The 26,417-nt window shown below is 36.1% G+C and overlaps 1 protein-coding gene across 1 annotated transcript in view; it reads left to right on the top strand.

Annotated features, from left to right (window-relative positions):
- ROBO2 (roundabout guidance receptor 2) overlaps positions 1–26,417 on the top strand; it is a 598,390-nt gene that overhangs the window by 551,302 nt on the left and 20,671 nt on the right. The window contains exons 21-25 of the mRNA XM_053667263.1: positions 1,514–1,795; positions 2,233–2,358; positions 7,654–7,810; positions 15,401–15,661; positions 20,068–20,273. Coding sequence (XP_053523238.1) covers positions 1,514–1,795; positions 2,233–2,358; positions 7,654–7,810; positions 15,401–15,661; positions 20,068–20,273 — 1,032 coding nt within the window. The remainder of the gene's footprint in view (positions 1–1,513; positions 1,796–2,232; positions 2,359–7,653; positions 7,811–15,400; positions 15,662–20,067; positions 20,274–26,417) is intronic.

Here is a 26,417-nt window from a genome sequence, read left to right as displayed (position 1 = left end):
TTGAAGTGGCTCACATTTTAAATCTAAAAGCTTTGGAGAACCTCAAGATCGAGGAGTTGGAACATCGGGTCCCATGCCAGTTAATATTTATCAGTGAAAGATATTGTGGAAGTACTTACGCAGATTGAAAACTTATTTTCACAATTTTTATATATTATGACATATTAAAAGTTTCTTAGAATAAAAAAGATAGTGACACTTGAAATTAAATAATTAAATTTTATCATCAAATTTTCAAATTAGTTTATAGTTAAAAGCAAGAAAGAGAAGAAAATAGTTGAGAAATTCTGAAATTAAAAAAAAAATTATTTTAGCCCTAGCTGGTGTAGCTCAGTGGATTGAGCTCAGGCTGTGAACCAAAGGGTCACTGGTTTGATTCCCAGTCAGGGCACATTCCTGGGTTGTGGGCCAGGTCTACAGTGGGGGCCACTTGAGAGGCAACTAAGATAAAAAATTATCACTTTACTTAATATTACAGTATAATATCAGTTGAAAATGTTCTGTAATGAAGATATCAAATTGGTTGGTTACCTCAGATCCTATAATATTTGGCTTTTATACTATAGGTTATTAAGAAACATTGAAATTATATTCAGTTTGAACTCTACATGATTAAAATAGTGTTATTCAGTTTGGGGATTTATTTTTAGATTTTAGTATCTTTCTTCTGAAAAAGGAAAATAAGAGCTCAAGAGAGATGTGGCAATTCTGAATTATAAATAATCGTATAGAGATAATTCAGCACACCAAAATAGTAAATGATGAGTGGACTGGTTGATATTCAGTGTTAACTCCTAACATTTAATTTCACACTTGCTATATTACACTTAAAACTACAATCCTTACTTCTCAGAGTTGGTAGCATAAATAGAATTCTGATCACGCAAATTGCTTTTTATATAATTAAATCTTACTGTATTGTAAAATTGACTTATTCATGAAAATTTTCCTTTGTTACCCAAGGAAAAACATTGCTACCATAAGTCACACTCCATTTTGGGAGCTGTGAAAGCAAAGCAGATAAACAGCAACTTGAAACTTTAAAAAAAATCTTCACTAGTGTAATTTTGAAATTTTTTGCATCTATTCAGCAGTTGTATTTTATATCTTTGGAATAAAGTGGAAAAAGATATTTTCATTCATAATTTTTATTCATGCTTATCACTTCTTTTGAAAAGAAAAAACAAATTTATTCTAAAACTGAATGAACAAAAAGCGTATTTCACTAGTGAAATATCCCAAATTTCTCATTCATAGTTGAAGGAAATGGGCGATGAGGGGGAAGAGGTGTGGCGAGCAGTGAGACGTGAAGGACAAGTGGCAGGCCTGCCTGTCACCGAGGCTGATAGCTTGGCGAAGGTTGTACATCATCTACCCTTCATTGGCTCATGAAACCCATCTCAGCTGAAATGCAAACGTGCGGGATGACACATGTATTTTTCATCTTCAATCCTGATAGTTTTGGGCTTCCTGTGCATCATTAAATTGTTTCATTTTCCTATGTTCACTGCAGATGTGCTGCCACCAGTTCCAGGCCAAGGGGATAAAACAGCAACAATGCTCTCAGATGGAGCCATTTATAGCAGCATTGACTTCACGACCAAAACCACTTACAACAGTTCCAGCCAAATAACACAGGCTACTCCATATGCCACGACACAGATCTTGCATTCCAACAGCATACATGAATTGGCTGTCGATCTGCCTGACACACAGTGGAAAAGCTCAATGCAGCAAAAAACAGAGCTGATGGGATTTGGTTATTCTCTTCCTGATCAAAACAAAGGTAACAATGGTGAGTCAGGTTCTTATTTCCTCAGGATTTATTTTCATATCATTTATGCATGAGATAGAAATTAGTACTTGTTGTTCAGCTTAGTGATTCATTACCAGGTTCACTATCTAAACTAAAAGCATATATCAGCATGTATTCAGTACCGTGCACAATTCCTTTCACTACCACCACCACCACCACCCCACCACTGCCACCACCACCGCCACTGCCACTGTTGCAACTATCTAACACCAACACCAATCAGCTTCATCCTTTTAGCTCTTTTTTCAATAGCGTGATCAGTAATCCATCTTGACTTTCATTAGGCAGGATAGACAAAACATTCCTCCACTGTCCTCCAACATCTGCTTCTGAGTTGCTAACTGCATGTTCTGCATGGGCTTGTGCTATGAACTAATCACATAATACCACTATGACCTCTGCCCTTTAACCCTTAGCCTTACTTTACATCCCTGACTACCGATTGGCTGAGGGATTGTCTAATAGAATGCCACACAACCAGTCACAGGATTTCAGCACCACCAGCTCTCACAACAGCTCAGAGAGGAGTGGCAGTCTCTCAGGTTGGTCTCATCACAGTAAGGAGAAATATTTGTTTGTCACCAGCATATGACCTGTGTTCCTAACCATGAAGAAATACTGAATCACAACTCTCTATGAGGCATTTGTCTTTCAAATGACAGTATGGTTTATCCTAATGAAATCATGCTTGTGTGTGAGGATAAAAATCACTGTCACCCTTTATGTACTAGGTATATGAGGATATATATATTTACTAAAAAACGGTGCCATTTTAGTAAATACTGTTCAATAAAGAGCAGATGTATTTGATCTGCCTTGAGCTGTACTTCAGCTACACACAGAAAGTCACTTATATGGTATTAACACTAAAAAATGAGTCCAACTAAAATGCAAATGATTTTGGAGAATTTTCATATTAGGATTCCAGTGGTGTGCCTTCTTATTTTTGAACAATCTTTACAAAATACCATGTAATATGATGTATTATCTATTAAGTGATACTATTTAAAGTAAGGTGCTGATACCATACTAAACAAGAATGTTAATATTAGACATTATTCTTCACATTTAATTTCTCCCCCCAATACAGTCTTTTATATTGATAACTTTTCATGGTATGAATTATATTATACACTTGAGATATATCATCCAAACTAACAACTATAATGTTGGGATTACGTAGTGCATGTGGGGAAAACACATTTTACTGGACTGAAATATACACCTATCATAAAGCACCCTCACCTCGAAAATGTAGAGTTTAGAGTAGACACCCTCTAATTTCCAACCATAACATGTACATTGTATGACTGATGACTTTTTCTGCACATTTCTAGTTAATTCCATGACCTCATTTGCTTAATTTTTCATGTTAATGATGCCCCATTTGTTTTTATCAAGTTTTTTTTAAAACTACGGTTTCTTAGTAAATGATTACAGTGTATTATATACTATAAAGAGTTAATTCTTTTACATAATTAGGGTAACATTTACTAAGTGACTTTTCCTCAAGAGATAGAACCCTTTCAATCTGAAAATGTTAATGTTCTTTTTTTCCCTCTAAAATGAGCTATTTGCTCTTCTTACCTATTGGTAGAATTAGATACATTATAGAATCCAGAAAATTTTGAACATCTGTTATGAATTTAAACTAGCTTAATAAAATAGATGACTTTTTAAAATAACCTTATATGTCATTTATACTGTCATTTATTTATAATGAGTCTCACAATTGCTCTGAATAATTAAAGTGATTTATCTTAGGCTTATTTCATTCAAGATATGTGGAGTCTCTAACAATATACATATAAAAATATCTGCATGCTATAAGCCATGGAATACATAAGATCTTCTGTGAATCCTTCATAAAATATTCTGTATATGTTGATTGCCACCAAGTTTTAAAAGTTATCTTGTGAGTAATTGTAAGCAAAATATGATTCACAATAGTACTTACTTTTTTTTTGAATTCATTAATCTCCTGAGTGACATTTATATATATCTATGCATTATATTAACTACTTCATCTACATTTGAATACAAAATCACTTAAATCAGTGAGAGAAAGCATTCTTTAGGAGGTGGAAGTGGAAGTGAATTGATTATTCCCTTTTTAATTCAGTTCAATTGAATTCAATATTATAGAGTTTGTTTTATTCTTATAATCAAGAATATGTTTTGTAAGGCTCAAATTTAGGATCAGACTGCCTTATATATATCTAAGCACAGCATAACATTTTCTTAATTTGTGCATAGTGATGAAACTAACTTAAAATAAATATAGTAAGGAAGAATATTGGACATTTCAGAATTGTTTGAGTAAATTTCTCATCCTTTTAAAAGAAATTTTGTATTTTATTCAATATATAAGTTACAAGTGCATCCAACCATGAAAAAATATACAAGCAAACTCAAATCTTTTAAAAATCATCTGTATCATAATTACATATAATATATACATGTATATATAGCACAATATCAGCATCAATAACTAAGTCTTTTTATACAGCAGTATTTTTTAAATCGACTACAAGTTTAACTTGAAAATGAGCTTTTTTGATAATTTTCTTTACATAAAAGTCATTTTTTCAGCATAAATAAATGAAAACCCAAATATTTGCATTTTACATTGAAGGGAGATGGGTCAAATATGTTTGCAAGTAATCAAAATACATTTTTCTAAAATGAAATTTGGGCACATCTCACTGTAAAATGCTTAAGAGTCTTTGGTTGTAATTAACAGCAGCAAACTGTGGCTCACTTAGCTCAAGATTTAGACCTCAGATAGAGGATATAATTTCCTTAGCTTATATTGTATGTCCATCACCATGCTAAGAGCCCTCCTGTCTTAGTTGTTGCTATAGGAGACAAACCATGTTGCTTGATAGTCCTACCAAGACTGTCCACACTCAGAGAGCAGAAACTTTCTCCAAAAAGGTGTATATGCACCTTGGATGGAAAGCCCTCACAATGTCCTTCAGTGAATCAGCTCTGTTTTCACAATCCATTTGTAAGTCTGTTGTCTTGAGAGTCGATAATGGCTTTCTTGACCTTGGGTAAGGACTTCGACAGAGTTGGGTTGAGAGCTCCAGAAATAGTAATTTCCGCAAAAGCTGCGGCACTTTACATTGTTTTTTCATACTGTGTGAATATGGGCCACATAACACTCAGAAAGCATCTCTATGTCCTCATTCATAAAATGAAAGTATAAGAACTTGCTTATTTGTGTCACTCGTTTCTGGTGTTAAGCATGTAACATTTATAAAAGCACTAAAAAAATGTAAAAGCATTGTACATATCTAAATATAAGGAATAAAAGAGGCACAACTAAGGGAAAAGCTCTGAGGGACACAGGGTCCAACCCATTCCTCTTTTAACTGTTGAAATATACCTCTGGTATTACAGGAAAAATCTAGCTCTTATTTGTGATGTGCGTGGGTTATCAGGAAACAAAGTATTAAGGCTCATCCATTGTAAACAGAAAAGTTAGAGACCTGGATCCAAACGAGTTTATCAGTCTTATTCTGAGAATCAGAGCATTTCTGAGATACTCTTTGGAACTGGAGGAATTGCGTGTGGCAAAGGCTGTAGGAATGGGTAGACCCAGGTTTGCTCTGAGACAGAGGCAATGGGATCAATAGTAATTATTGACATTTATTGGGCATTCTCTACACTCTGAGCCCTTTACATACATCACTTCTTGAAATCTTCAAAATAGCCTAGGAAATTAAAACTGTGTATCTACTTTACAGTTGTAGAAATTAAGGTGGTATCTATTGATTAAATGATCACATGATTGAGAAACTAATCTTTAGATCCAAAGATCAAGCTCTTATCCTTGAAGCAGAAGATACCTGCCTTCCTTCCTCTAAATACCTTTCATTTTGCCAAGGATAAATCAACAAACAACAAGTGCTTGTATAGATGTGGAAAAAGGAGAAACCGTGTTCACTGTTGGTGGGAAGGCAGAGTGGTGCAGCCATGTGTAAAGCAGTATGGAGATACCCCAGAAAATTTAAAATGGATCTGCCATTTGACCCAACAATCCCACTTCTGGAAATATATCCGAGGAAACACAAAACACTAATTCAAAAGAACAAAAGCACCCCTATGTTCATTGCAGTGTTATTTACAATCACCAAGTTATGAAAGCAGCCCAAGTGTCCATCAATAGATGAGTGGGTAAAACAATATGGGACATTTACACAATGGAATACTACTCAGCCATAAAAAAAGAAAATTTTACCCTTTGAAACAGTATACATGGACCTGGAAAACATTATGCTAATTGAAATAAGCCAGGCAGAGAAAGACAAATATCATATGGTTTCACTCATATGGAGAATCTAATGAACAAATTGAACTAACAAGCAAAACAGAGACAGACTCATAGATGGAGAGCAGATGACAACTAGTGGGAGAGGAGAGGTTAGGGGCAGAGGGATTGAGCAGAAAGTAAAAAAAAAAGCACTCACAGACATGGACAACAGTGTGGTAATTGCTGAGGGGAGGGGGTATAAGGGGACTAAAGGGTAATGGGAAAAATACAATAAAGATTATTTTTTTTAAAGTGAAAGTACTCTGCAGGGTACTCTTTACATAAGTGTTTATATATGCACATTACCTAGAAAACAGACATAATTTTGTACTTGGCAGTAGTGTATATGTCCAGTTTAATAGTTTCATCATTCTGTGGCACTCAAATAAGTTATTATGAAATCACATAACTTTCTGAGTTGCCAAATGCAGATTAGTAATTAGAAGAAAAGAATTGAAGTAGATTTCTAGTGGTATCTCAATTGGTAGGTAACCCTGAAATAAATATTTATTACAACTATCAGTTCCAGAAAGAAGAAATCCAAGGAGTCAATACATTTTTTTTGGAAGCATAGCTACAGGCCTTGGTGGGAGTGGTAGAAGTTCCTTAGGTTTCCTTAATTATCCTTTGTCGTTCTGCTCAAGAACTATTTTTCCTGCATCCTCCTGTGGCCCATTTAGAAAGAAATCATATATATTTCATTTTGGACTAGGAAAAGCTTGGCTGGCACTCTACAAATGATAAGTTTTATTTTATATTTTATTAAGCTCCTATAATTCCAGTATGGCCTATATGCTTTCTGCTCATGCTCGGTACATGAAGTCATTTGTGTTACAATAGTACTGAAATTGATTACTGTATTTCCATTCATTCTCCTTTTTTTCTGGAATGTTAGGAAACATTATGCTTAAAACATCTGGGAGCTATTCCCAGTATATGCAAAAATAATTGTGTTGTTCATTAGTTAAAAATTCTATGAAACTTATTAGTGTGGAAGATTTACAACTTATCCTCTGGTATAGCTGATTGATTTTTATCAGTTATTTTTGAAAGAAAACGCTTATTCTCTTGGATTAACTAAATTGAGTAAACTCTAATGGAAAAGGTTAGCCTGTATCATTAGACACTGCATTTGCCACAGAGATTATGCAAAAGAGTATTATATATGCACTAAATTCTGACATTTGAAAGAATTTGTTATGGCCCATATTTTTCATCTGATGATGAAAACATGGAGGCAACAGATATGAATAATTCAGTAAATGTGCTTTTCCTAAGGCAGCCATGTTTTTGGTTTATTCAGCTGTGCAGTTAATACTTTCGGGAAGAAACAAAGTCATTTTGATTATATCATTTCATTGTTTTTCTGATTATGTCATTTTATTTTTTATAGCCTTTAACAACTACAACCTACCGATTCTGGTGTGCTAAGAACATAAATATGTCTTTCCATCTTATGTACTTTGTCTCTTCTGATATTTGATATGTCTGAATAAATACATTATTACGTTACTTTCAGGTGGGAAAGGTGGAAAAAAGAAGAAAAATAAAAACTCTTCAAAACAGCAGAAAAACAATGGATCAACATGGGCCAATGTCCCACTACCTCCTCCCCCAGTCCAGCCACTTCCCGGTACAGAGCTGGAACACTATGCAGCAGGACAGCAAGAAAATGGGTAATGATGTTTCACATCCTAGCGCAACGCCCAGGGCTTTGCTCCCCTCTCCATTGTGCACATTTGTCTTTATCCTGTGTTCTCTTACTGTTTTCTCTGTCCTCTTGCCAGCCTTTTCACTACTTCTCCACCCTTTTATTGTTGACACCATCCGATAAACACAACACAGCACATACTGAGGACCTAGAATCCTTAGCCGTCAAGTGCCTTCGATTGTCTGCAATCATGATAATGCAACCTCCATTTATAATATTGCTTGTTAGTTTGAAAGCAAGTACCCACAGCTCTGTGAACTAAAGAGCCACTCCTGAGAAGAGCTGAAAAGGGAATTAAAATAACCTTCTTCATCGGCCCTCACAGTTCTCTAATGACTTGATGTCTGGCCTTAGCAGGGCGCACACTATTGAACTCCATCACAATGGGGTAATTGTAGGGACCTGGCCAGTGGGTAGAACTTTAATCATCAGCTTTGATGGGAACGTAGGAGCCTGAACAATAAAACAGTTTCAAGCCAATGCACCGTCTGTGACAAAACCTTTTTAAGTTAGAAAATTTCCTTTGAGGGTCTTTAAATATGCCTAGGGCCCTTATTCTTTCCCAAACACTTCACAAGAGTCAGTTTTCTTCTGTTTGTTGTAGTGTTAATTGGTTTTAAAGCAGAAACACATTGATACAGTTTATTCTCTCATCCAAAAACAAATAAAATAACAAGTCAAAAGAAATATACTGAGTCTATTTTTATTTTCTTTTATTTTAATATTGGTAACTACTCTGTCTACCTCTTGGTTTCCAAAGTCGCCATTGCATTAGAATAAAACCGAAAAATACAGAATAGAGTTTTTCTTCTTCCCAAGCCGATCTTAATTTGGACATTTTTAGACATTAAAATATTAATATTATACCTTTAATGAGACATTAAAATTCAGTCTATTTGAATAATGGTCTATTTTCTGTATTGTTTCACATAAAGATCACATGTACCTATACATTTTTCTCCATCTCCTTTTCTTTTTTATATCACTGATGTCTTAGAAGTCTCCAGATGGATTTTTCCATGTCACAGCACTTGTATCCACAAAAAACTTTGTCTTTTCTTCCAGTTAGGTGATACATATATGTACATACAATATACCCATTATATACACAGATATATAAGTACAGTTATGCGTATATACACATATGCATATTTCTATGTTTTTCTCTGTATCTTTTTTTCCCTCCAAAGGGCTTCATTTGCTTCTATGGGATTATAGTTCCCATATATATGCATATCATTATTTTTTACTTTCAAAAAATAAGTTTATTCTTGAAATAAGAAACTGAGAGCACACCACATTTCTCTGACTTAAAAAAAATAAATAAAACTCTGCATATGATCTGATGTTATTCATATTGGTAAAATAAATGGGCCAGTGTTACATGGCACATTGACCATGTTTCTCCGGGCAAAGAAATACCAGAGATGTATTGCACAGCAAAGAAGTAGTACAGGGCTCAGAAGTCTTCACTTTAAAGGCTGTTCTCAGAAAGGGGGAAAATGGAACTTGTAAACTGGGAAGATAGACTAAATATGTACTGTTAAATATGTGTAAGCATGAAGTTTTGTGTATAACTTGGGATATTTTTTTATTCTTTTCACATTAAGTCTACTTTAAAAATGCAAAGACTATAATAGTACCTGTTACCAATTGGGATAAAATTTATTCATTCCAAATAATTGCTGTAATTCTCATTTATTTTGTTGCCCCACAGTAAAATTTCAAATATTCATTTGTTAATAAAATAACACATGTTGGTTTAGAGACAAATTATTTTCAGAACATCATGATATAAAATTATATGTAACTATTTGGAGAATGCAGATCATTTTAATATTTAGCCAAAATGTATTATATTAGAAAATCTTTTTTGCTAAAATATTTCTAAATAGCCTTCTGATTTTTTAGATAGGTAAAGAAAAATATTTGTTGAATCTATGTATTCAAAATCTTTGGGCATATATGTAGCTTAGTTCTAATTACCCTTGAGTTATTTGTCTTAAATGTTTGTATTTCCTGAAATAATGTATCACTATTTAATTGAAATAGTAGTTAAGTCTTAACCTATCAGTAAACCGACAACAAAATTTAATTTCCATATTCTTAGGACTTTTTTTTAAATGAGCGCTTCAAAGTTTTTGTTACAATTGTATGTAATGAAAACACATTTAAAGTCAGTGTGATGAGAATAAGTTAAAATGAGTAGATTTGGGAAGGCTCTGACGATTTCTTTGTATTTTCTTTATATTTTTGTGTTTTCTAATGTGTAACTTTGTAATACTGAAAAGCGAAGATGTTTTAACACTTCCTGAATTATTTATACTGATGTTATTATTGAATTTTTGCAGAAGTAATCTTCTGTAAAATTATTTATATGCTTTGATTTGAAACTTATTCAGGTTAAATAATTTCTTGAAAAACAAACAAAAACTTTAGAAGTCACCTTTTTGTTCTTAATAATTTTTATTTTGAATAATCAAGGATTCCGAAATTGTACTTCATATGGTGATACATTGTTTTTGTTGCTTTTAACGTATCATACTACAGACCTATTCAACACATTTCTTTCTAAGTACATTATAAGTATTAAGTGCAGTGTTAGAAAAGAAAGCCACAGAAATGAAAGAAACAACTACAAAATTAGTAAGGAGGGTCTTATCCCTGACCTAGGGAGCTCACAGGAGTGGGAAGCAGAGACCAGAAACCACACACATGATACAAACAACATACCTATTATTTTGTACGACAAGCCCTGGATGAGCAATGTGTATACAATTAGAATTTGTATACAGGAAGGCATAATCAAGTATGCCAGGTAAGGCTGGGGCAATCCTACAGAAGTTGAATTTTGAGATAAATGAATCTTGAATTATTTATTTACAAATACTAGTGTCCAGAGTTGGGTGGCAGTTTCATGCCAGGCTCAGAGTCAGAAGCAAAAAGGACAAAGAAAGTGAGAAACAGTCTTAACATAAAGTAACCTATGTGTGAGGATAGATTGTTAACTTATGAGTACCGAGAAAAAAGTTACTAATGTTGCCACTTGCTATACAGAGGAAAAGAAAATTTTCTAGCCAGAGGCAAAATAATAGAAATGAAATTAAACTATTAGCCCTTTGGTACTGTCCACTCTTCCTGGGAAACCTCACTATATTCTAGTTAATGTTATTTGCCCTTTCTTTATTTTTCATTATTCTTTAAACTTACTCTCCATTTTAGTTCTTTCAGATTGCATTTTAATTGTTTTTCTGTCTCTTCCCCAACTGGTAGCTTCTGTGAGAGGTCCGTTGAGTTTGAAATGTGCATAGGGTAGGTGATAATCAGAGAAAGTGTCTTGAGGACAGTTCCGAAACCTTGTATGTGATGTAGGGATTCTGACCTTTGGGTATAGATAAGCAGCAGAGGACATGAAGCTGGGCCATAAAGAATGGCATATTGTAGCAGAATGGAAGGCAATTACAGTGGAGTGGAAGTACAGGGATAGGTTTTGGAGACATACCTAGCCAAGAATAATCACAATCTTGAATCTGTTGCTATTGTGCCATAGCAACAATAGTAAATGGTCTCTCATGGGTATGTCTTTCAACTGGACAAAAATGTTTCAAATAAATTCAGGGGTTTTTTGCTATAAATATATTTTTAATATAATCGTAAAAATGCTAGAAAGAACGTAGTAGTACTTCAGAAGAAAACCAATGCTCTGCTTCGTACTGCATTCAAAGATTGGCAAGCTTTTGTGGGTGTTGAACTTTATTGTATGTGTGTTACTAATTTGGTATTTGTATTTGGCCTTTAACAAGTTAGTTCACATGCAACATTGATTTGTTGTCATCTTTCTCATTATTCATGGGTACGACAGGCAGTATGATGCCTCACACTTCACTGACAATAAGTCAAAGAACAAAAGCTTCTCTAGAAAAGGTTGCCAGAAAGAACTTTGGTTCAGCATTAGAAGCATGTTCACGGTCTTTCGGATGTTATGTTGAAATTTCATCACTCAAGTGAGATACATATTCATAAATGTGAAGAAAACTCTAAAAACAGATCTATAATTTTCATAACATTTATAGAGACATCTGTTTCTCTCTTGCCCATCCTCAGAAAGAGCATGAAATCTAAGTACTAGTTGTTCTAGAGCAGTTAAGTCAGGAATAACTCAGAGATAAGCAATTAGTTACCCCCCTCATACCATATGCACCAGGTCCCAAATTTCTTTCATCTGCTTTCTTACGTTCTTCTCCTAGTCTCTTTCATTCCCTCCACTTCTGTTTTCCACTTCTTGCACAAGTCCATAAATCCATGGACTTTTCTCAGCTTTGCTTATGTTTCATGGGGGTACAGAGTTTGTTCACTTGTGTCCTAGATTATTTTTGTAGAAGACTAGAACAATTGATGGAAAACTCCCATTCTCGTTCAGTGAGGTAGCTATTGAAATACTTTTTAGTAATGTAATACATTGTGAAATATATGTGTATGTGTGTCTGTGTATATTCCAGAAGGTTTCCAGCCATGTAACATGAACAATAGACACATTTATTGAAGAAAGTACAAGATATAAGAAACATTGTACATAGGACAATGACTCCTCAGTCCCCTTTAAAGTAGGCACCTTGGGACCTCACACAGTTCTCTCAATAGCCATCAACTGCCCCATTGTATTTTCCTGAGTCTCATCACTGGTCTGAAATCTCTTCCTTTCCAAAGGTGGTTTTAGTTTTTGGGAAAGCCAGAAGTTTCAGGGTATCAAATCTGACCTGTAAGGGGGCTGAGTCTCCAGGTGATTTGATGTTTTGCCAAAAAACTCAGCCCAAGATGTGATGCATGAGGGGGCCCGTTGCCATGATGAAGCTGCCAATTACCAGTTGCCAGTAGCTATGGCCTTCTGAATCATCCACATATTTTCCATGGAGGACTGTTCAAGCTTATGTAAAATTTGATGCAGATTGGTTGCTTTACTCACTCAGTCATTGTGAATGCAATGGCCACACAGTGCACATGCTCACTCATTGGTGTCTATTGTCTCCACTGACTAGAACAGTGAAGTTGTCATTGTTCCCACATACATTCCAGCCCACTCTCCTTGGCTGCCAGATTACATCAATGCCATGCAAACCATTCTTGTTATATTAACAATGGTTAGACTTTTTTCCAGACACACCTTTTATATGTAATCATTTAAAGTTAAATAAGTTAAGAAACCTAAGCATTTTTATTAATGAAGCAATTTCTATGCTTTCATTTTAAATCAATGAATAAGTTTATCACCTACTATTTTTAAGATATTATGTCAAATGTGGCCAAACAAAAATAATTCAATTTTATAACTTTAATAATACTTAAATATACTTGAGGAAAATATACTATTAACGTGTGAAAGGTTAAATACTAAAATAAGTTAGACGATAGTTAAAGAATCCAACATTGGATATGGCATAAGACAATATATAATCAATTTTAACTAAATGTCCAGAAATATCATCAGTGGAAGTTTAGAAGAATCATACATCAATGCTATTTGGCCTCATGAGAGAAATCTTTATAAAATGTATAGGATTTAGCTTGTAACTTGAAGGATTTTTAAGATTAAAATAGGTAAAATTGAAGAAGTGCAGTTTACTTGAAATAACTTGAATTCTTTAGACTAATGTGCCAGGATGGAAAAGTACAAAAAGAGAAGAAAACAAACCAATTTATTTTGAGCAGGAGATTTTTATTGAAAAACTGAAAAAAATCTGAAAAGGTAGGTTGAGACTTAGACATTTAATGGACAGAAGAGTGAAGAGCAGTGAATATTTTATTTTAAAAATTATAATGTTTTATAGACCAATTTTTACGGGGTGTCCAGGGTTGGTTAGAGTATTCATAAAACCAAAAGCAAGCAATCCAAATGGCACAGTGGGTTACAAACATTTTACTCAACAGACTCTTTTTTTCAAATGAAATCTATGATCTCCAACATATAAAACAGGAAAAATGGCATTGTTTCAGAGCAATGTGTGTTCTCGGGTTGGTATTTATGTAATGAATTAATGAGAACACTACTTCAACCAAGGGTACTCCCTAGTATATACATTGTTTATTTGTAACATATTAAAATATGCTTGTGTATGCTAAAATATAGATGACATTTCTAAAATGATATACCAATCAGGGATTCTGAAACAAAGTCTTCAGTTTGTAACACTCTGAGATAGAAGATTGTTCAGGTAGCTCCAACAAGAACAGAAAATTGAACAGCCAAAGATGATATCATTCCCTGCACAAGACCTCGCAGTAACCATCCATCACCCGCAGGCAAACTTCCAAACTCGCCGTCAGAGCTGGTGGGGCCTGCTGCAAGCTAGCTCACCCTCCCTCCCCTTTTCTGCCTCGTCTATGGCCAACCTTCATTTGCCAGCTGTTGCCTGTCAGGGAACTACTTGAATTCTCCAAATACTTGAACTTTTGTCTTTCTCCAGACCACCACATGTGGTACTTAGAATATCCTCTTTTCCCAGGGTCGGCATAGCCTTGCACAACCTCAACGCTAGTTTCAGTGCTCCCGCTCTGTTCCTGTAGTTTTTTATATTGTTATTATTTCCTTAATATCTGTATGCCCCACTGGGTTTGTGCTCTGTGAATAGATCCTGCCACCTGACACATAACTGTTAAGTGAGAGGATGACAAATCCTGTTTTTTAATAGACTATATTTTTAGGTTAACAGTAAACTTGAGCAAAAAGCACAGATTTTGCTCATGGTCCCTGTCCCCGCCGCCATGCATAGCCTCTGCTACGATCAACATCTCACCCCAAAGTGGTACCTAGAAATGGCAGTGATTTTCTGTCACAAGTAAAACTTCTAGAATTACTTTTTCTGTATTCCCTAACCAGAGTCCCTAAAAATGTGCTGTTTTAAAAGAAAAAAAAACACTTTTTTTTAAATATACATGTTATAGGGCTAGGTTTTGAACTTCTGTTTTGTAGCTTTTAAGTCTTGAAATACAGGGAGACATGAGTTTCTACTGAGAAAATTAAGAGACTTAGGAGAATCAAAGGGCTAATGAGTAATTTTGTAGCACAAATTCTTAATGATTAGCATGTCTTGTGAAATGAAAGTTAGCATAGTTCTAGAATAAGAGTGAATAAATTTCTCAAGCACTTCTCAGATGATCAATGTAGGCATATTCTGTTGGTACACAGGGATGAACAGAAGAAAGCAGTTAAATATACAAGCGCTAGATTAATTAATTGTCTTTAATTAGCAGTTGGTTTTTCTACACGAGTAACTTTGTTGGGAAGTTATTGCCTTTTGTAACTGTGGGGTAACAAGTAATAAGATCCTTTAAGAGTAGATTGACATATGTAAACAACAGATGTAATTATGGTTAGAAATGAAGATAACAGCCAGGTGATTTATTATGGTAGCGCCAACAATTTAAAATTAGGAGGAAATAAACTGAGGGAACAGTTTAGGTACTGTTGTTACTATTGTGTTTGTTTGTCGTTGCCAGTATAATTGTCTATGTGCATGGGTGTAAGAGAAAATGTGGTTTTTTTCTCATTTAATTGTAGCTATGACAGCGATAGCTGGTGCCCGCCATTACCAGTGCAAACATACTTACACCAGGGCATGGAAGATGAACTGGAAGAAGATGACGACCGTGTCCCAACACCTCCTGTCCGAGGAGTGGCTTCCTCTCCTGCTATTTCCTTCGGACAGCAGTCCACGGCAACTCTTACTCCATCCCCACGGGAAGAGATGCAGCCCATGCTGCAAGCTCACCTGGATGAGTTGACAAGGGCCTATCAGTTTGACATCGCAAAGCAAACATGGTAAACATCCTCATTAGGTCAGGGGTCCTATGGTTTCAGAACATGGATAGAGGAAATGTTCTTCATACTAAATTCACAAGAGGTTCTTGTGGAACTATGCAGCTGGAGTTAGAAATGCTTTCATACAACTTTTTAATCATCTGGATAAGGAAATTGATGGAAGAAATCTTTAAAAATTTGACCAAAGTCACATAACTAGTTAGAGGGAGTTGGAGCAAGAAGTTAGATCTGTTGAATTTCAGGCTAAAGTGCTTTTGGCTACACCAGAATCTTTTCTAATGTATAGTTTAACTCCTAATTATCTTCTCCTTGAGCTCACTTCCAATACCATAAGAAAAAACTTATTTTGGATTCTTTAGACCGTCTACAATTAATTCTGTATGTGGTCGTGAATATATAAATGTAAGCTTCTACAGATCACATATGATCAGTGTCAGTTTTTAAAAGAGCTTCTTTGGGCTTAATTAAATGAGACAGGAAAATGATAATATTGGTAATAGCCAATGCATTAAAACATATAATAAATTATAAATTCCCAAATTCCTTTATTTCTAATAAATCTATATAATTTCATGGGTAATAAATGGAAACCTTCTTAGATATCCCATGAAAATATGACAGGAATACAAGCAGAAACAATCCTCTTATTTGCTTTCTCTTCTCCCAAATAGAAGCATATAAGCCTGACTCTTGAAAATGATATCTTGATGTTGTCCCTTTAATTATCTTCTGTTGATTTATACCAACTGCTTAGAGTAAATTTTTATGAAATAGTATTTGCTTCTTTTTAATGGTTTTTGCTACTGGGATAAGTTGATCATAAGATGTCTTATTCAGTGTTAATGAACTATTTATTTCCAAAATACAGCTAAATATGTGCCATGGCTGCTGTGGCTCAGTTGGTTGGAGTGTCTTCCCACGCACTGTAAGGTCAGGGCACACACCTGGGTTGTGGGTTCAGTCCCCGTCGGGGTGTGTATGGAAGGCAGCCAATGGATGCCTCTCTCTCTCTGTGCCTCAGTCGCTCCCTTCCTCTCTATAAACTCAATAAATGTATCCTCAAGCAAGGATTTAAAAAATAATGAAATACACACACACACACACACACACACACATACATACATACATAAAAATACAGCTAAATATGCAGAGATACTAAAACCGGAAATATTCACTTAAAGCACAGGTGGCGAACACAAGGCCCCCAGGCTGAATCCGGCCTCCCCCTTGTTTTATCTGGCCCGGCACCTTGTTTCTACCCAGCGGCAGCACCAAGCTCCTTACCCCTAATTAAACAGTAGTTACATTTATAGAGTCCTAGAATTATATTTGGCCCTTTGCAGACATCCTCCTGGCTGACGTGGCCCCTGGTGAAAATGAGTTTGACACTCCTGACTTAAAGCATTTTACAAACATAGGTTCTTTTCTTAGAATTGGAGTTTCAATTATCAAATTTTTTTTTAAAGATCAAAGACAACCTACTTTTAAACAGTGTGATTTTGCATCAGACTGCTTTATGAAACACGACTATTTAAGTTGAAACCAGCTACTTTAAAAGCCAGATTTCCTTCCAGTTAACTTAATGAGTTGGGTGATTTGGTTATTTAAAGTACAGATTCTAGCGCAGGGTTCTCAAATCGGACTGCATTTTGGAATCACCTGGACAGCCTGAAAATATGTTGACAGCAGGGCCCTCCAGTGGATATTCTGGTGGCCTGGTGTGGAATTTGACTGGGGGCGGCCAGGGCTGGGACCATGGCCACCGCCACTGCTTACTATTTGTATGAATGCTGGTCAACTAGTTCAACATGCCTGGGCTTCAGCCCCCCTTGGTGAGATGACGTTGGTAGTACTCACTAGCTCACATAGGGAGTGAGAGTACAGCCCCCAACAACATTCTCAGGTTCAAGAGTTTGCTATAAAAGTCACAGAACTCACAGAAAGCTGTTAATACTCAGTTATTATTATAGTGAAAAGGTATAGGTTAAAGTCAGCCAAGAAAAGAGATGCATGGGACAGAGTCCAGGCGAGTTCCAAAGACAGAACTTGCACTGGTCCTCTCACAGAGGAGTCACAGAAAGAGTTACTTTCTCAGCGCCAGTGTGTGATGATGCACAAGGTGTGTTACAATCCAGGGAAGCTCACATGGACATGGTTGACCACCTGCATGGCCGGCCTCCATCTCCAGCCCCTCCAGAAGGCAAGGTGATACCTTGTGACTCACAGACCTCCCCCAAGAGGAGGAGTCTAAATAAGTCACATTAGACTTTCTAGAGGAGCCTAAAGCCTCCAAGTAAACAAAAACATTTTATCAGACACAACATTCTAGAACCTAGAGATTACCTTTCAGGAGCATGGCACAAGGCCTAACTTCTCTTTAAGCAAGCATCAGTGTAATAATATTCATTACAGTTTTTTTGAGGATGAAATGAGTTTGCATTTGCATAGTACTTCATAAAGAATCTAGTTATAGTACAGCTATTATTACTCAGATAGACTTGGGTGTTCACCTGAGTTGTTTACTGCTGTGTTTTCCTACCCTTGAAAGAGTGCCCACTTAGTGAGTTCTCCATAAACATTTGCTAAATGAGTAAACAAATGAGTGCATCTCCATCTGTTCCAGAAACCCGCAGAGCAGACCGTGCTTCTTTTCTCAATGTGTTTTTCCTCAGTCCACAGTCCTCCAGAATGTCACTGGGAGGACTCCCAATGTCACGGACTCCCCGTGCTGGGAATGTGAGACACCATGTGCTCACACAGGACCTTGCCCTTCTGGAACGGAAGCACCTCTCCTTCTGGGCTGCACAATAGCACATAAGAAACATGTACAAAATAATAATTCCCAGGCTCCATCTCCATGGAAGTTGGAGTTGAGCTGTTCATATGGGGCCTTGAAGTACACAGCACCGCACCTAGGAGATGCTTATAAATGTTCTGTCCTCTCTGTATTTGGGTGTATCTCCTAGTTTTGTCAAACTCAGGGTGTACATTTTTCACCACTTAAAGTATCTTTGTTCCATTAAGAAATGTCAGCAGTGATGTAGGACTAGAATGTTAGCCCCTTTGGCCTTCCCAGGAGCAAAGTGTCCCCCCACTAGAGGAAATGAATCATCTATATAAATATATAAATATCAGCCTACATTCTCTTGCTCATCAGTTGGATCGCTACATCCTTGATTCATAAATAGAATTCAAGGCAACACTTAAAGCAAGGTGTAGTTATCAACACTCAAGGCTTATTGTAAAAGTAGTTAGGATACTTCCTAACTTTTTAAAGAGTGAGCTGTGATGAATGCAGAATAATAATAACAGAGGAACTCAAATTTCTGATCAATTAAATTAAAGATGAGTGCCTGATGATATGGAGGTAAAAATGTATAGCTCTTATTTTACGCCTCCTTAAATAGCAGAGGTCTTTGAAATACTTTGTATCATGGCAAAAGAAAAACTGACAATGTGTCAAAGCATGTGGTGTATTCACTCCCTAATGACAGTAACAAATGCATTGTGTTTTCCTTCAGCACTTTATGTTGTAGAAGAAACTCTTGAATATGCACAAAGTAAACCAAGTGGACCCCAGTGTCCAGCTCTACATTTTACTAACCACGTGATTTGAAACAAATTATTTAAATTGAACTTCACTTTAAATATTTGAAAAGAGAGTTTCATCTACTTCACAAGATTGTGATGGAAGTTATTCTTTCATCATGTTCTAAAGTCAGAGGCCTGAGAGGAAACTTTTCTGCCTTTCAGGTGTTTAATATGACTTTGGTGGGTGAGACAGACCCACAAATAAGTAGCTAAAATACGAAGAAACCATTCCCACCCTAAACCCATTCAAAGTGAAAACCACTGTCCGCCTGATTCGTGGGTGGTGAGGGAAGACAGCCTTGTAGGGCAGAGAGGGTGCTCATGGTTGAGGGCAGTGACATTGGTAGTAGGTCTTTATGTGACATATTTTATTAATGAGAGCCAGCAGGTCACACAGGTGGCACAAATTGAGTAGAAATTCAACACTAAATTGGGAAAAAATTATTATATTCTTTTTGGGCAGAAAAAAAGCAGTCAGCTTTAAACAGTTGTTTGGAAATACTGCTATGCTTCTTTGGAAGATTTATTTATGCAAAACAGTGTTGGATCTGTATTCTTTTTCTCTGTGTATCATCCCACGAACACCAAGTGACGAGTGCGTCAGCCTATATTGTTGCTGCTGCTTTGGCGATCCTGTGCACATAGCCCATTGCTTTGGCTAGAAGGTGAGAAAGGACTGTGAGCTCCAAAGTGAGGCGGTGGAAAACAAGAAGGGAAAACTAGTTACCATAGCATGCTGTTTAATTCTAATTCTAATTTTGTGGAATGCTGACACAGTGTTTTTTTGTTTTTTTGTTTTTTCATTTAAATTCTAGGCACATTCAAAATAATAATCAACCTCCACAGCCCCCAGTTCCACCAATAGGTTACATGTCCGGAGCCTTGATTTCTGATTTGGAAACAGATGTTCCAGATGATGATGCTGATGACGAGGAAGAGGCTTTAGAAATCCCCAGACCCCTAAAAGTGCTAGAGCAGACACCTGGATCCAGTATGGACAACCTGGACAGCTCTGTGACAGGTAACAGGACTGTTTCAGTAGAAAGAAAGCTGACCTATTTGTAACATTAACTTGCATCAAGAATCAAATATTTTCTTTTGTAAGATTTATTCCACTCCATCTATTTCTGTAACATTTTAGATAGGTTAATATTAAACCCAAAATTCAAAAAGGATTTAGAAATACTTTTGCTTTGCTGCAAAAATGATAAGAAAATTCATGAATTTTAAAGAGCTTTAAAGACATGAAAGAAAACTCAATTATATCCAGGGCTTTCATGAAAAGTTCACTCTACTAGGGGAACCAAGTCTATTATATGAAAACCTTGACTTTTAGAAATGATATATTTTGTATAACAGGAACAACATACAGAGTGAATGCAATCTTAATATGCTTCTTGATATTTCACTTGGTAAAATCATTCACTGATGAAAAAAGCAAGTCTTGAGAATAAGTATTTCTAAGGTTGCATATAGGTATTATTTGTAGAGTGCAGAAAATTTATAGAGTGATAAATGGCACATTTATGCATTTCATATTGTTGGATCCAATAACTGCTTCTCTCTCCCAAGAAATGTAGTTTTGCTGTTCACTCCTCTGACTTCCTCTTGCCTCACTCACCAAGTGAATCTAGCAGGACGGTCTCAGGACTGAAGCCTGCTGCTTCCGAGGACTTACATTTATCAAATTATATCGGAAAAATTTAAATTTGAATATATATGTAATTACTATGGGAAACAGTAAAAATTTAGTCTCTCTGTTTAAGTAGGTATCTATTTGATGACACACAAAGGTGCCTCTTGCATGACTATAAAGACAGAACTACTACAAATGTTAAGTGTGCCTTTGCACTTGTAATGCCAGAGGTCAAGCTCAGGTGTCTGGACTGCTCATCCTGATGAGCTGAAAAGCCCACGAGGAGGACTGGGTGGAGTAGGCATTGCTGTTGTTACTGACATCATAGGGAGCCCTGATGGCAGAGGGGCAGAGGGCTGGCCAGCAGGACGGCACCTCCCTCAGGAGACTTGTTTCAAGGCTCCCAGACAAAGGAGTCTCTAGTCCTACACGTAACTACCTCAGTGTAAAGAAAAGGTCAAGAAGCAGTCACCAAACAGGAAGCTACTCCCAAAAGGAGATAGGGAGAAAGTTACAACACATTTCCAAAACAATACATTTGCCTTTTGGCAGGACAGCCGCTTCAGTCACAGGTGGTGGAAGGAACCCTGTCTAAAGCTCCTCCACACATGTCCTGGGGTCTTCTCAGAAAACCACCCATTTCCATCTTTACCTTGATGATGTCCTTCACAGGATGCTTTGTTTCGCAGTCCTATTTTATTCATTTTTGCACCAACAGCTCCTCAATTTGCACAGATTTTGCATTATATATTAGAGTTTGCAAAACACTGGTGGAAAGTGCTTTATGGCAGTGGTGGAGATGCATCGGTGCCTGTATTTCCCTTCCGCATCCCTTCCTGAACTAAAAAATGTGTGATGCATGAGCCCACTTTTCAGTTTTTCTTCTTATCTGGAGGGCTGCCTGCTTGCCAGGCTAATTAAGATTTAAGAACTGCAGATATACTGCTGTGATTTGAAATCCAGATCTAACTAAAGGTGGGAGAGCAAAAGTGTACGTCTTTGAATGTAGAGAGCAAACTTATTAGTACACTATTATGTTAAGCCCCTTTGCCTGAATTTCTAGCGCAATCTCCTTCAGGGTAAAATTCTGCATATTTTTGCATAGCTCACTAATGATACTGAACTCTTTTCCATTAGGAATGCTGTAGAACATTGCAATAGTACTACAAAAATATCGGCTGTAGCCTATGTAGTTTTTTTTGTTAAATGCTGTAATTCCAAAGATGAAAAATATATCTATGAATCAGGTGAATGACATTTTTACTTTTACAGCTCACCTGTTAGTAACATGTTAGGCTGTCTGATGTGACTAGTTAAAACAATTTGCATTTCTTCTTGTAGCTAGTGTACTGTTCATTCCAAATGAAGCTTTTATTGCTAAGAAAAATCTGTTTTACTGCTTAATTACTGTCATATATAAAAAACTTCCGGGTGTTTAGGAATGTGTTCCAGGATTAATTTGTTCCATGAATAAGACATCTCTAGTGGAAGAAGTTGCAATCTACACAAAACTAGCCAAACTAAAAAAAACAAAAACAAAAACAAACTAACTTTCGTTCTTTTTCTTTCTAGCCTTCCTTCCTTCCATCCTCTTTCTTTTTCTTTCTTTCTTTCTTCTTTCTCTCTCTCTCTCTCTCTCTATCTCTCTCTTGCTCTGGCTCTGCAATGATTTTTTTTGTGAAAAGTGTGATCAAAGATTTAATTTGCTTCATAGGACACTAGTGCAATATAAGTTAGAAATAAAAGTATATTTTCTCAAAAACAGCGTGTTCGTAGAGAGTATGCGAGTGTGTATAGATGCATGTGTGTGAAGACAGGGTTTGTGATCATGTGTAAATTGAGCATGTGTGAGTGTGTATAGATGTGTTTGAGTGTAAATAGGGTTGTGAGTATGTCAGAGTATGTGTGTGAACGTGTGTATGTACACATGGCGATGGTCCTAAGGTAAATGTATGTCAGGGCCAAATGTTATAGGAATCAACAACCAGTATGCTAATAAACATTATTCTGAAGAGTTCATGTTTTCTTCAGACACTTAAGGCCAGTGTAATGGTGCTAAATGAGCTGGATCATAAAACAAACACTACCTCTACCAGTATTTTTATGTTTTTAAGATGGTGAGGACCCACAGAGAGGACTCTGAACCTATCAAAAATTTCTTCGAGTTCTAAATTTGTGTGGTGTGAATACGTAAATTAGTCATTACTTTCACCTGAATTCTGTTAAAGATTTTCATTTTTATGAAACTAATGACCATTTTTATTAAATAGAACTAACAGTGATGTTCCATTCCCTGAAACCAACCAGAGTGGTATTCCAATTATAACATAGGGATGGGCTACTAATCCTGTACATAAAGTTATTCAGTATCTTGCCTGGATACATAACATTCCAACAGCTGCTATGTTAAGGAATATCAGCAATTTACAAGGTATAGAGCCCATATTTATAAAGAAATGAGTACATTAATTCCAAATATTTTCACAACGACTAAAAAATTGCTGAGAGACTTCTTAAATTTTGAGATGGTTCATGAATGGCAAAGGCAAAGAAAAAGAGGAAAATACCAGTAGTTCCATATCTCATGAACTCTGTGTCTTAGTCAGCTCCGGCTGTTATAACACGATGCCATAGACAGGGTGGTATACACAACAAACACTTATTTCTCACAGTTCTGGAGGCTGGGAAGTTCAAGATCAAAGTGATGGCAGGTTAGGCTCCTAGTGAGAATCTCTTCCTGATTTGCAGACAGCTATCCTCTCTCTGTATTCCTCATGTGGCTGCTCTCTGGCCTTTAATGTGAGGTCACTCATCCCATCACAGTGACCCCACACTCGTGACTTCATCTAAGTCTAATTGTCTCCAAAAGCCCCTCCTCTAAGTGCCATAACATTAAGGGTTAAGACTTGAATATATGAATTTTAAGAGGACTCCGACATTCAGTCTATAAAGTTCAGTGATGGAAAACATATTTTTAAAACTGTTATCTTATTTATTAATTCCCACAACAAACATTTATTGAATGCCTATGTCTTTCAACCACTTGGCTAAGAATTTAGATTCAATATAGTAGCAACAATAATAATAATTTTAACTTGCACATATATAACCCTTAGTAAGTACAAGGCACTCTTCTAAGCAATGACCTGTTGTGTGTGTGTGTGTGTCTTAGTGAGCTAAGAATGTTTCTTACACTTTTAAAAGGTTACACAAAAACAAGAAACCATCAAAAACAGAGACTCTTATATGACAGAGAAAGCAAAGCCTAAAATATCTAGTAGCTGGCACTTTATCTAAAGAGTGTGCTGATTCCTATTCTAAAGTTTTAATATGTATTAACTCAGTTGATCATCAGAATGCTACCTTTATTCTCTATTTTTTTATTTTTCAGAATTGATAAATTCTTTTACATATTTTTGGTTGCATTGGTTGTTTTTTTATTTTACTTACTTATTTTTCAATTACAGTTTTCTGTCTATTTCTCCCATCCCAACCCAACCCTCCCTGTGCTCCCCACCTCCCTCCCATTTCCACCCCCCTTCGTTCTCCTCCCTGTGTCCTTCCTATTTGTTCCTCCAAATCCCTCCCCTTTTTTCCTCTTAAATTCCCTTCCCTCTCCCCTCTGGTCACTGTCCCCTTATTCTCTATTTCAGTGTCTTTTGTTTTTATTCTGCTTGCTTGTTTTTTTGTTGTTGTTTAGCTGCTGCATAGAATTCCATTGTGTATATGTACCACAATTTTTTGATCGATTGGGGTTACAATGGTTAATTATAGAAGTTTCAAGTACAATTCTCTAATACATCCTGGGTGTATTGCATTGTGTCATCACCATCCAAAGTCGTCTTTTCCACCAACATTCATCCCCCTTTACCCTTTTATACCTGCTCCCACCCCTTTTCCTCTTTGTTATTTCTACAGTGGAGGAATTGAGTCACGGTGGGATTTAAAGCCCTTTTCAATGTCACATACTTGCTAAGTGGTAGAAGGTTCGAAATCTACCAGTCCTACTCTAAAGATGAGTTGCCGTAACCCCTGCTCTGGAAATGCCCAACTTTTTCTAATCTCTGGATGTGGCATATTTAAGAGGAAAATGAGTTTCCAGCCTATTATTTAACATATGGCTCTCTCTCTCCCCCATCACTCCTTCCCTTCTCCACATGTGAATAAATACAACATAAAATTTTAGCTGTGAACACATTAGTTGTTGCCCCATACACTTAGCCAATATCAAAAAAATAATAATTTTTAGAAATACCTTTCATTTACTATTCTTTTATTTAGTTCTATATTCAATTATAATGACTCGTTCTAACAAAACTCAACCCTATCAGCACTTTTTAAAGAACATCTTATTTTATCATTTTTATTTTTTTAATTATTTAAATAAAATAATAAAAATATTTATTTTTGAGTTTTTACTGTATTTGAACCTATTTGCTTATTTTTTTATAAAAGATATAAAAATGTGCTGATCACAGCACATCACGTTTATTTTCTGGTGAGAACGTGAACACACGGGCTCGTTTCGGCCCTGTGGTATTTCTTCCTAAACGCCAAACCCACATTTTGGTTAACAGGACAGGGAAGCCCTCAGCACTTCTTTCTATAACTTTTACGGTGGGAGTCAAGCATAAGCATTTCCTGAATGTAATGACTCCGCCACAGGAAGACAGTAACAGCAGGCAGCTGTGGGGGAGGCGGGAGGAAAATCTCCTAAGCATGGAGCCAAGATTTCAACGGCCTCAGTGATCATAAACAGTGAGGCTGAGTGCTGGGAAGCGAAAGAAAACAAAACAAAACAATTCCTGGACTGCCGGACCTCACATAAATACCACAGCTGAAAAGAGATTGTGACACTATTTTTTCTGTATTTTCTGTCTTTTGAGGTTTTCACTTGAACTCCCAAACCAGATCATTTTGAAATCAGAGAAACCTGGCAGCCTCACCTTCCTACTGGACCACACAGGTTTTAGAAAACCAGCCGCTTGAAAGTGTGACCTGATTCCTTGCTTTTGTTGCAAAACACTTAAGGCAACTGTTTCAATAGTATAGAAATTTGAGAAATATTGCTGAAAGTAATTGAGTCATTTTCTTAAACTACCGCAGCAGGTTTTATGTATTTATAATACATTTTTATAAGAAATTAATTACAAACTTCAAAATGTAACAGATGAGAGGGGATATCATATATTCATTTTTTATCTGAGAGGAACAAGTTAACAGTGGGAAATGTCCCAAGGAAGATGCTGTGTAATTCCTTATGTTACTTTCCATATATATTTCATATATCCTTTTCTCTGCAAAACAATGTGGGATTGTTGCAGACTCAATATTTTTTAGTAAAATAGGAAGTTCTAAAGATTAGACATTTTTCTACCTGAAAGTAGAGGTCAGTATTTGGATTGCTTTGTCCAAAGACACTGACAGTGGAAGATTTTATCTAACAGATTGTACTTAATAGGGAGATTTTTCTGTATTAAATGTCGGCTGAAAAAAATGGGAGCTAGCCAGTCTTTATACCTCATAAAA

Source organism: Artibeus jamaicensis, unplaced genomic scaffold (genome assembly GCF_021234435.1).
Source record: "Artibeus jamaicensis isolate MK-2021 breed Jamaican fruit bat unplaced genomic scaffold, CSHL_Jam_final contig_466, whole genome shotgun sequence".
Classification (NCBI taxonomy): domain Eukaryota; kingdom Metazoa; phylum Chordata; class Mammalia; order Chiroptera; family Phyllostomidae; genus Artibeus; species Artibeus jamaicensis.
The sequence above is the reverse complement of the archived record's forward strand: the minus strand, read 5'-3'. Positions and strand labels throughout refer to the sequence as shown.